Source organism: Formica exsecta, unplaced genomic scaffold (genome assembly GCF_003651465.1).
Source record: "Formica exsecta isolate Colony F162 unplaced genomic scaffold, ASM365146v1 scaffold614, whole genome shotgun sequence".
Classification (NCBI taxonomy): domain Eukaryota; kingdom Metazoa; phylum Arthropoda; class Insecta; order Hymenoptera; family Formicidae; genus Formica; species Formica exsecta.
Genome location: NW_021853375.1, coordinates 1,659,797 through 1,669,805, shown reverse-complemented (window position 1 = coordinate 1,669,805; position 10,009 = coordinate 1,659,797). Strand labels below are relative to the sequence as shown.

The 10,009-nt window shown below is 31.7% G+C and overlaps 3 protein-coding genes across 3 annotated transcripts; 2 read left to right on the top strand and 1 right to left on the bottom strand.

Annotated features, from left to right (window-relative positions):
* The first annotated feature begins 1,443 nt into the window (after positions 1-1,443).
* Positions 1,444-3,462, top strand: LOC115242686. The gene is made up of 4 exons (XM_029819186.1): positions 1,444-1,656; positions 1,735-1,941; positions 2,013-2,072; positions 2,148-3,462. The coding sequence occupies exons 1-4, from the start codon at positions 1,603-1,605 to the stop codon at positions 3,021-3,023; spliced, it is 1,197 nt and encodes a 398-aa protein (XP_029675046.1). The 5' UTR covers positions 1,444-1,602; the 3' UTR covers positions 3,024-3,462.
* On the bottom strand, positions 3,046-4,256 carry LOC115242688 (AUGMIN subunit 1-like). Its single transcript, XM_029819190.1, has 2 exons — positions 4,091-4,256; positions 3,046-3,939 (listed from the first exon to the last, which is right to left on the bottom strand). Exons 1-2 carry the CDS (start codon positions 4,109-4,111, stop codon positions 3,178-3,180), a joined length of 783 nt encoding a protein of 260 aa, XP_029675050.1. The 5' UTR covers positions 4,112-4,256; the 3' UTR covers positions 3,046-3,177.
* A 158-nt stretch (positions 4,257-4,414) lies between these two features.
* On the top strand, positions 4,415-8,063 carry LOC115242682 (nuclear pore complex protein Nup107). Its single transcript, XM_029819171.1, has 7 exons — positions 4,415-4,769; positions 4,889-5,373; positions 5,537-5,744; positions 6,018-6,871; positions 7,013-7,330; positions 7,393-7,644; positions 7,739-8,063. Exons 1-7 carry the CDS (start codon positions 4,544-4,546, stop codon positions 7,838-7,840), a joined length of 2,445 nt encoding a protein of 814 aa, XP_029675031.1. The 5' UTR covers positions 4,415-4,543; the 3' UTR covers positions 7,841-8,063.
* Positions 8,064-10,009: the final 1,946 nt, after the last annotated feature.

Below are 10,009 nucleotides of genomic sequence, written 5' to 3'. Positions count from 1 at the left end.
TATATATATATATATATATACGTGAAATATTAAATTATAGGAATATCTTAATTTATAGATTAATTATTTATTTAATGGTTAACATATCACGAAGTCTTTCACGAAGTTATGCTAATTACTCGATCCTGCGATGCTATTGTTTAATTATGCGATTTCAATCCAAATTATACTTAAATACTCAAAAAGTTGTACGAGAGAGATAGAGCATAGGAATATCTTTACTCTAGGTATCGATAGAAAAATAATTATTGTTCATAAGGATCGCAATAAAACGATAATTTATAATTTAGATTTCCGTCACTTCGATTCTTACTTTGAGAAAGATTCTTATTTGCATTTTATCGGTTTGAGAATAATTTTAATGAATTAATGAGATTTTTGCGACTAAAATGACATCAAACACAACATAAATCAGATAACTTTTAGTTAAACTAATAATAAAAATTTTGGTCACAAATTTAACTAAAAATTATCCGTTTATGTCGTGTTTGGTATCATTTTAATCACAAAAAATCATTAATCCATTAAAATTATTTTTAAACAGGTATAATATAAAAGTTTTATTTTACGTCATCTTGCTTGCTATTATTTACTCGTTTTCGCTCTCGCTTTCGATGGCATCGGAGACCTTTACTTATCTATAATATTCAAAAATCATATGTAATAAAAACTAAAACATTTATGTTTTATTTTAGAAAGTAATTTTTTGAAAATAATTTTAATGGGTTAATGAGACTTTTACGATTAAAATTCAAACACGATATAATTCGGATAATTTTTACTTAGATAAGGAAAAAAAATTTTATCTAATTTTTAAATTGGTATCTAATTAAAATTTATCCGAATAATATTGCGTTTTTTGCTAAAATATTATTAATCAAGTAAAAATTACGTTTATTTTCAAAAGACTGTAATATTAATTATTTTATAGTTTTAATTATGTTTATGTTTCCATAAATTTTGTTTCAAGAATAAGAAAAAAAAGCAATTTATTGTAAATATCTTCTACACATTATATTTAAAAATTAGGAAAAAGTTATTAAGAAAATTAATTGAAGAAAATTTATTTTTTATTTCACATGCGTATAATATACATAAAAATACTTCAATGATAACTTATTATCGCTGTTTGTAGTTTATTTTTATACTAGAATGAAAAATATCACGCGCAGCTAATAAAAGATTAATAAATCCATAATATTTCATTACAATTTTGATTCATAAATGGATTTAACATGAACATGCACCAATCGGCCGTTTTACCGTAGTACCGAAAAGTGAACCTGGCCATGTAGTTTCGCCGACTCTAAAATGAATCTAGTTGACGCTACTGTACCAGCTAGAAAAAGCATCTTTCGAAAAACGGCAGCGTGTATCATTCTTCACACATTATAAGTATCGATAGTAGATAACCGAATATGTCGGTAAAATATGCTCTTTTTAATCAATTTTGATGTACAATGTACACAATCATTTAACGCAAACGAGATATGCGTCAGTAACTCGAATCTCTTCCAGCCTTGAGTATCTCCTTGACAGTGCATGTGAGTGTACACAAGCAAGTGTAAATCATATTAATAATATATTAATATATAATTGAAGATGAGCCTCGTAGCGTATGAGAGCAGTGATGAGGATTCCGAAAACGAGGGGAAGGTATTTGTACAGAACACATAGAAAATATAAATTTTTTTTTTATAAATATTACATCTACTATTTAATAAACTGTACTAGTTTAAGGATGAGAAAGAAGAAAACGACGCTATAGAACATAACATGAAAGATTTATTCAATATGCTACCAAAACCCAGAAATTCAAGTTCTCTAAAGGATATCGAAGAGAACGAGGACGATATCTTGTTGAAAAATAAAACGGAAAGTCAGTTTATAAAGCCAACAAAAAAGCAGACCGTGAAAATATCAGTGCCTTCTTTATCAGAGGTATGTATTTAGGACACATACAAAATATAAATTCTTTTGTTAAATTACACCTACATTATTTGATGTATTAGTTTAAGGATCTTGAGGACGAGAGGGAAGAGAAACCTGCTAGAATTATACAGTCATCACAAGTAAGTTTAAAAAAATTTCTTCAAATATAACTTCAAATGATGAGATTTAAATTCATGAATTGCTCATTATTTTAGAAAGGCTGCGGACTCTTTGCGATCTTAGAATCACCAAAACACGAGACTACAAGAAAATCTTTAATACCTCATGCTGTCAAGAATGCAGCAGCACGAGTAAATATTCAACAGTCAGCAATAACAAGGAAATCTGGTACAAGTCAGAATGATTCTAAAATGAAAAAACAAACTTTAGATAAATCGAATAATGAATCGAATTTTGACGATGATGAAGAAGATACATCAGTAGATTTCTTTGGATTAGATACAAATAAAGATATATCAGACTCTGTATCAGCATTACTAGATCTAGAGTTGCCTTCAGATGATCTTATATATAAATCAAGTACTAAAGAAGCTTCACTTGTAAAACATATAGATCGTACAACACATAATCCTTCATCCATTAATTCTGATATTTTAACAAACGACCAATCAAGTAATTCAAGCAAAACGTTAACAAGTAATGTTATAAATTTACCTAAGGAAGAAATATTATTGAAAAACAAAGCAGAAGTTGGTCCAAAGCTACCTGTCCCTGAGCAAGAATATAATGTTGATATGCAAGGTAATGTAGCCTTTGATGAAAAAGCAATTGAGTATCTTTGTGGAAAACGAGGTACAAAACGCAAAGAGATGACGAAAGCAGATATTATCGAAATAAATGGTGAAGATATAAAACCAGATCAAAGAGAGTGGTTGGTGAAGGCATTGACAGAGGAGCCTGTGCAGAGGCCAGTATCTATGCAAAGCTGTGGAATTAACTCGCAATCCAAGAAGAAACATCAAATAACTTATCTAGCGCATCAAGCAAAAGCTATGGAATTAGAACTGAAAAATCAATGGTCTCAGAATAGAATGGCACGAAAACAAACAAAATCAAAATATGGTTTCTAAAAATAAAGTTTTTGTAAAATTTGTTTATAATTATGTGTATAATTTTTTATTTACAACATACATTAGTAATTATAAAGTGATAAATCTACGAAAAGAAAAAATATGTATTGAAGATATTGGAATATACAAATAAGTTTAAGATCAAAAATCAAAATTACTGAGTTTTTTCTAAAAACAGTTGTTCCAAGTTTTTATACTCTTTTCTTTTGTTTTCTAGTAATAATTTAGCCTGTAATAAATTAGGCGGTAAATCACCATATTGAGCAAGTGATTGATCAACATCTGCCAATTTGCTTGTGCTTTCTAAGTATAATTTATATTTATTTAATATCTTCTCGGGATAAAGTTCATCAACCTGCATATCATTTAAATCTGTTTCTAATTTCTCCACAGCTTGTTTATAATCTTTCAATTTTGTAGATAATAAAACCTTGTTACAGTATAAAGTGTCCTTATCCTTCTCTGTAGTGTCAATAGTATTCTGGAGAGACTCAACCGCATCTTGCAGATGATCGAGCTTTGTCTGTAATCTCATAGAACTTCTAAGTAATTTGTCATATATTACTGACATCCGCTTCTCCTCTCGTTGTCGCCTTTTCTCCTTTATAATCTTACGTTCTCTAATTACACGTAGCGCAGTTTCATCAAATTCAAATAATTTCTCAGCATTTAAAATCAAAGACAATCTCTCCAAACTTTCTTTCACATCATTGGGCAGCGTCTCGACTTCAAGATGTAATTTGGATAATAAACTGGTAATCTCTTTTGTAAATGTAATATTCTCCTCTGCTGTCTCCGATATGCTTCTCTGCAAGTGTCGAAGCAACAACCTCTCTTCAGCAGACACATTCCCATTCTGACACTTTATGACACCAGTTGCGGCAGAAATTGAGTCATTGCATGAAAGTGATGCTGCCTATTTTTAATTAATATAATTAATGCATTAACTTACAAAACTGTTATATCCAATAATAATAGCTATTGATAATTTATATCATTAACAATACAGTTGATATTATTTTATTTTCAATATTAAAAAAGGTTAAACTTGTCAAAAATTAATTTACCTCATTATTGTTATCCATCATTGTTATCCAATTGTTTTGATCTGAGCTTACTGACAGCTATCACCGTTACTGTCAAACACTGTCAAAATAAATTGTTGAAATTGAATTTGAATAGCGTATCAGAAAACAGAGAAAGAGAGATGTCGTGTCTGGTGCGCTTTAGGATGCCACTACATTTATCGTCGGGTATGTCGATTGGCTATTAGATAGTAAATTTCTATGGCTTCGAAAGTTTCTCGCAACGGCAGCCAATCAATACGTCCAGCAAAGCTTGTCGTACGACAAATGTAAAAGCACCATTACTGGCATTACATTGTCGCGCATGCGTGAAAAATTTTGCTCCAACAACAATATTTCGTTGAAGCCGCGCGCACCGGCACCGGCTGACTGGCTGTATAGATATGGTCTTATGAATGATTGCATTTCCATCACGAGGTTAACGAAATTCGCGATATGATGGCACGCTCGGAAAAAAATGATATCACTATCAGGGAAATGATGGATGATAGTGCAGCGACTGGAATAATTTTGAAAGCGAACGAACCGTGGCGAGAAGCTAAAGCGAAACTCTACTATGATTTCTTGCAGAGCATGCAAGCACACTTTTCTGAAACACAGATCTTTGACACGATCGCAGATTTTATACAGAATTGTGCAGACACATTGGATATAATGAGAGGTAAAAATATATATATATCTCTATTTAATTATATATATTTTATATTATAATAATTATAGCAAATGTTTGTGTGTATGTTAAAAACTTCATTGAAACAATGTTACCATTTATCTTGACAGATATGCAATCAAAAGTTGAAAATATGGAAATAGCTCAAGAGGAAATTTCTTTGGAGAGCGAGAGAAATACATGGAGACTAATATATTGCCTTTATCAAAACCGTATAAGTAGTGCCGGTTTATCTACTCAAATGGAACATGACGGACATATGAATAATAATTATATCTCTGAAAAGAATATTATAGAAAATTTGTATAAATCTGAAAGCTACATTAGGGAATATCAATTGATTATTGACTGGTTAGAGAAGAATGCTCTAGATCAAGCAGATAGATATCCATCTGTAGAACTTTTCACCGATAAGACAGTGGCTTGGGAAAATACAGTTCATCAATTGCACAATCAAAATTTAGGAATTGCATTTAGCTCATCCAGACCACTAGTATCATTTCTTGATCCTGATGCACCGATACGAGAAGGTAGACAATTACATGATTTAGACAAAGAAGATGATGCCAGACTTGAAAAAAGAATGTTTATAGAGGTATAAATAAACTGTATTTTCTCTTATATAACTGAAGTTATAACAAAATTTACGCACAAATCTTTCAACAAAAATATAAAGCCATAAATATAATTTGGAAGAAGAAATAAAGTATAATCCAATAATAATAAAGCCTTGTATTTCAAGAAATTATCTATTGTAGGTACGTTGTGGACGTCTTCAAAAAGCACAAGCATTAGCTATGCATTGTGGTCAACCTTGGAGAGCTGCTTGTTTATTGGGCTGGATTCCTAATCATGATCCAAATTATAATAATCCATCAACAGACACTAAATTACCAATTGAAGGAAATCCCAATAGGAGTCTATGGAAGATGTGTGCTTGGGAACTGTCTCAAGATAAACGCGTAGGTAAAGATCTCTTTAATATTTTGACTGCTACACTATATTTGCCTATGAAAATCCTACCATGGCATGCTTATGTATATCATTGTGCAATTGTATGCATTAAAAAATGACAAATTAATAATATAAAAATTATTAGCAATTAAATACAGCTATTATTACAGAGATTTATTCAAAACATCTTTGATATATGTACCAATTTATGATGCATCTTATAAATTTAATTTTGTATTTATTTATATAAAACCTGAATATAAATAAGAGATTTCTACCATACAGGTATATTTTATCGTGCCATATTTGCAAGTCTTTGTGGCAATGTCCAACTACTACTACAGATAGCATCATCTTGGCAAGATGCATTGTGGGCATATGTGAAGACCCTTCTAGACACTAAAGTTGAATCAGCACTGAGATTAATGATGATGAAAATGTATAGCCCTATGCCAGAAGAATATTGGAAAAACGAAATCTCGTTAGAAGACGCATTCAAGGAATTGCATGCATCGAAAAATCCAATAATACGTGCCCAATCTAACAAACCTGATCATTTAATACAAAAATATATAATATTGGATCAAATACCAAAACTAATGGAGGAAATTGAAAGTATGATTGATGTCGGCGTTTGCGATTCGCAATTCCTCAGATTCCTGGCACATCTAATACTGTTCTTCAGACAAATTGGGAGAAGTACAAAGGATAAAGTAGAAGACAAAGTATTACTGGCGTACGTTCGTGTTCTTATAGAGATAGGCGATCCGACTTTAATCGCGTTCTATACAGCTACACTACCTCAAGAGGAACAAATAACTAATTATGCCCGTTACTTAGAGGATGTTAAAGAGTATGAACAGCGCAAAAGATGTTTACGCGCGGCAGAGGATGCAAATTTGAACATAGAAGCGATCATAAAATTGGTGGTGGAAAATATACGTAAGAAAAACACAGAATCCGATCCAACGGATTTGAAAGGAAGTATGACCGACGCAGATATGGAAAAGATTAATGCATTAGATTGGCTGATTTTCTATCAAAATCAGAGAGAAGAAGCTTTACGGCAAACAAACGCACTCATTAGATACTTTCTAACTAAGGAGAAGCTCGATGCGGCGCGGAAAGCATTTAACAAGGTACACACTAAGAAATAACTAATTGTTACAGCTTTTACATTGATACATGAAAAAATTTAGCATAATCTATAAACACACAACACTATATAAATTACTTTGATTAATTTATAGTTAAATGATATCTGTTTTTATATGTTATAGATCCCGTCAGATTCGATTGAATCGGTTATGGCCGAATATTCTGGTATGGAATGCACACTCACGAATCTTACAATAACTAATAATATGTCTAAACAAGCGGCTGCTTCGATAAGAGAGTACCTCTGTTATAAGACGTACCTTGACGCCCAGGAAGGTTTCGACGAATGGTTCTCTCACTATCATCATGGTAAACCTGTGCCACCAGAGGAATTGTCAACATATGCCACTTTCACGGAAAAAGTTGCATATGATCATAGAAAGACACAGTATAATCAAGAATTGGAAAGATGGAAATCTACGATGCAACATCACACAAAGGTAAGAAATATTAAGACGAAATATAAGAGAAACGAAAAATATCCATGGATATCCATTTTCAGGCTGTGAAACAGTTATTATTTAACGTTCTGTTATTCCCCGATGGCGGTTGGCTCATCGATTCCAAGAACAACAACGGCGAGTCGTGCATATCCGAGGGCGAGCTCAGAGAACATCAGTTGGAGAAACTGCGTGAACTTTGTATTCCTAAAGTCACACTTTTACTACATTCGGTTATGTCAGAAATGAACGAGCATGACGGCTGTATTCAACTGGCAGATATACTTGCCTCCGAGCAACATCAACTATACAAAGTATGTATTAACAGCAAAATATAAACATTGTAAATATATTTATATATGAACTTTACAAAAATACACATTTTATTAACTCATCCTATCTTTCTAGGTATTCTCAAAAGGAAGATTGCGCGAAATATTCAGAAAGATCTGTGAATCCTCTCTCATCCTAATGGATCAAAAGAAAGATCCTTGGGGATATCCAAAATAGATTTTAAATATATAATATATTTTGTCTAGTACATTTACTGTATGAAAAAAAACTATATGTGTACAGTGATATGTTATTTATATTATAGAACATTTTTATACCTTGCATTACCACCGTGCATTAAACAGACATATTAAATACAATCTCTTCATCCTTTTTCTTTTTTATAAAACCAGTTTATTGTCAACCACAAGAAGTGAATATAAAATTTGATATAATGTTCAATAATTCATAATCATAATATATCATATACCTCGTGATTACTTATATATGCTCCTTTTACCCAATAATATTAATAAATATAGCTCTATCAAAGCCATTAAGATTAATGTATGAAATGTGACGAAACTCATAGTTGATAAAAGAGCAGAAACATCCTGAGATACATTTCGCAGCAACACTTAGAACTCGATGACAGTTGATGGACACTTCTAATACATTTTGTATCCTGATCAAATTGCACAATATCATCGAATATAGAGATTCACGCGCGACAACGAAGTAACATAATCAATACAATATAAGAATAATATTCTGAAATAAATAATTACATTTCATATAAATCTAAATGGATGTTGTCTTTGTATGTCAAAGAGTCGTTAATTAAATGGTTCATTAAATAATTTATTCTATTGTCGAAGAGAACGATGTGCATTTCTTTTGTCGGCGGGAGCAATATCCTTTTTACAAAAAGAATTTGTCTTCCCTCAAATGTATAATGTAATTTTGCACGTCACATACATGCGCCTTTCAAATAACGCTAATAAATCAACCGAGATATTTACGAAACAGTATGTTACATATAGACTATATAAAGAAAATTAACATTTTCGACAAAGAGTATCTCCTATCTAAATTATGACCGAAAATTTTACGGCGCTCACGCGACTGACACTTTTTCTTTTATCTTACGAGATATGTCAAATTACGATTTAAACGGTAAGGATTGACTTTTTATTAAGTGATTATTTTACGTGGTTGCTCGCAACACGATGGAAAACCGTGCGCTCAGATATCTTAGTACCTTCTAGACAAGTTCACTCTCAGAGGGAATGAATAAATATATGAGAAAAAATTATCATGAATTTCGTATTAATACATCAAACGGAGAGTACCCGAAGAGACAAAAAGTATTCGATATCACGTGTGTGTCCGCGCTGAAAGATAACAAAATCTTAAAAAACTGCGAAGCTCTATAATATAAGCCAGTACAATCTGAAAAATGGCTAACATAAAAAATGCTCAAACATGTTCAAACAATTTCGTTGGACATCTTCAAACATCTTTTAGTCATATTTGTTTTGTTTATATATTTACGAAATTGATTAAATGGACTTATCTAATGATATCGGTCGACGAGATTATTATTTTTTATCTTTCAGCGCGGTGCTATGTGAAGGTTATCCTCACATTTATTTCTGTAAAAGAATGATGTCACGTGCAAATGCTCGCTTCGATAATTATTTGCGCAATTTCGAATTTAAATTCGTATACAACTTGATAATACGCCTTGGCAAATCGGCGCGAGTAATTTTGCACGCGTGTTAACGAATCATGAATTTATTTGAGACGGGAGATGACGGGAGTCCTGTCTCCTCGAATAGAGGGAATAACGATTAGACGATTAAGTGTGAAAGTTAATTGTTAGTTACAAGCTAGCCTAACACATAAACGTTGAAGAGAAACAAAAGGTTGACAATTTAAACGTTTTTCGGATACAATTCGACTGGCGCGGCGACAAGTCGTGTGAGACGATCAATCTTGTTTACCGATTCCAATCTCTTTAATCGTGAAACGTCCTATAATATTAATAGATGCACTTCTTGCGTGTAATGATATATGTACATAAAAGGTGCTTTTCGAGATAACCATTATCCGCCTTATCAGATTTTTTTCAATAGAATCATTGGTTCTCGAAAGAATAATTATCTTTCAATCTTTCTAAAAATCGAATCAATATCAATATCAGTTAGCGTTATTAAACTTTCAATTTCTTTTTCATCTATTGAGACGAGACTTGAATTTTTACTAAAAGAAACAATGAGACAATGAAAGATTGAGAAAGTTAGTAAAATTATCAGCTAATATATAACGTACCTAAATTTGAACGATCTTAATTGATAGCGCTATAAAGAATTAACCAAACGGAAAGTATTACTTTCTGTCGTA

What these genes read in the sequence shown, in the direction of transcription:
- LOC115242686 (XM_029819186.1), top strand. Translation starts at nt 1,603, where the DNA reads ATGAGCCTCGTAGCGTATGAGAGCAGTGATGAGGATTCCGAAAACGAG. An exon ending in CAGTGCCTTCTTTATCAGAG is followed by an intron (nt 1,942 to 2,012) that starts GTATGTATTTAG and finishes TTGATGTATTAG; the next exon opens with TTTAAGGATCTTGAGGACGA. An exon ending in GAATTATACAGTCATCACAA is followed by an intron (nt 2,073 to 2,147) that starts GTAAGTTTAAAA and finishes TCATTATTTTAG; the next exon opens with AAAGGCTGCGGACTCTTTGC.
- LOC115242688 (XM_029819190.1), bottom strand. Translation starts at nt 4,111, where the DNA reads ATGATGGATAACAATAATGAG. An exon ending in TGATGGATAACAATAATGAG is followed by an intron (nt 3,940 to 4,090) that starts GTAAATTAATTT and finishes AATTAAAAATAG; the next exon opens with GCAGCATCACTTTCATGCAA.
- LOC115242682 (XM_029819171.1), top strand. Translation starts at nt 4,544, where the DNA reads ATGATGGCACGCTCGGAAAAAAATGATATCACTATCAGGGAAATGATG. An exon ending in CACATTGGATATAATGAGAG is followed by an intron (nt 4,770 to 4,888) that starts GTAAAAATATAT and finishes TTATCTTGACAG; the next exon opens with ATATGCAATCAAAAGTTGAA. An exon ending in CGCGGAAAGCATTTAACAAG is followed by an intron (nt 6,872 to 7,012) that starts GTACACACTAAG and finishes TATATGTTATAG; the next exon opens with ATCCCGTCAGATTCGATTGA.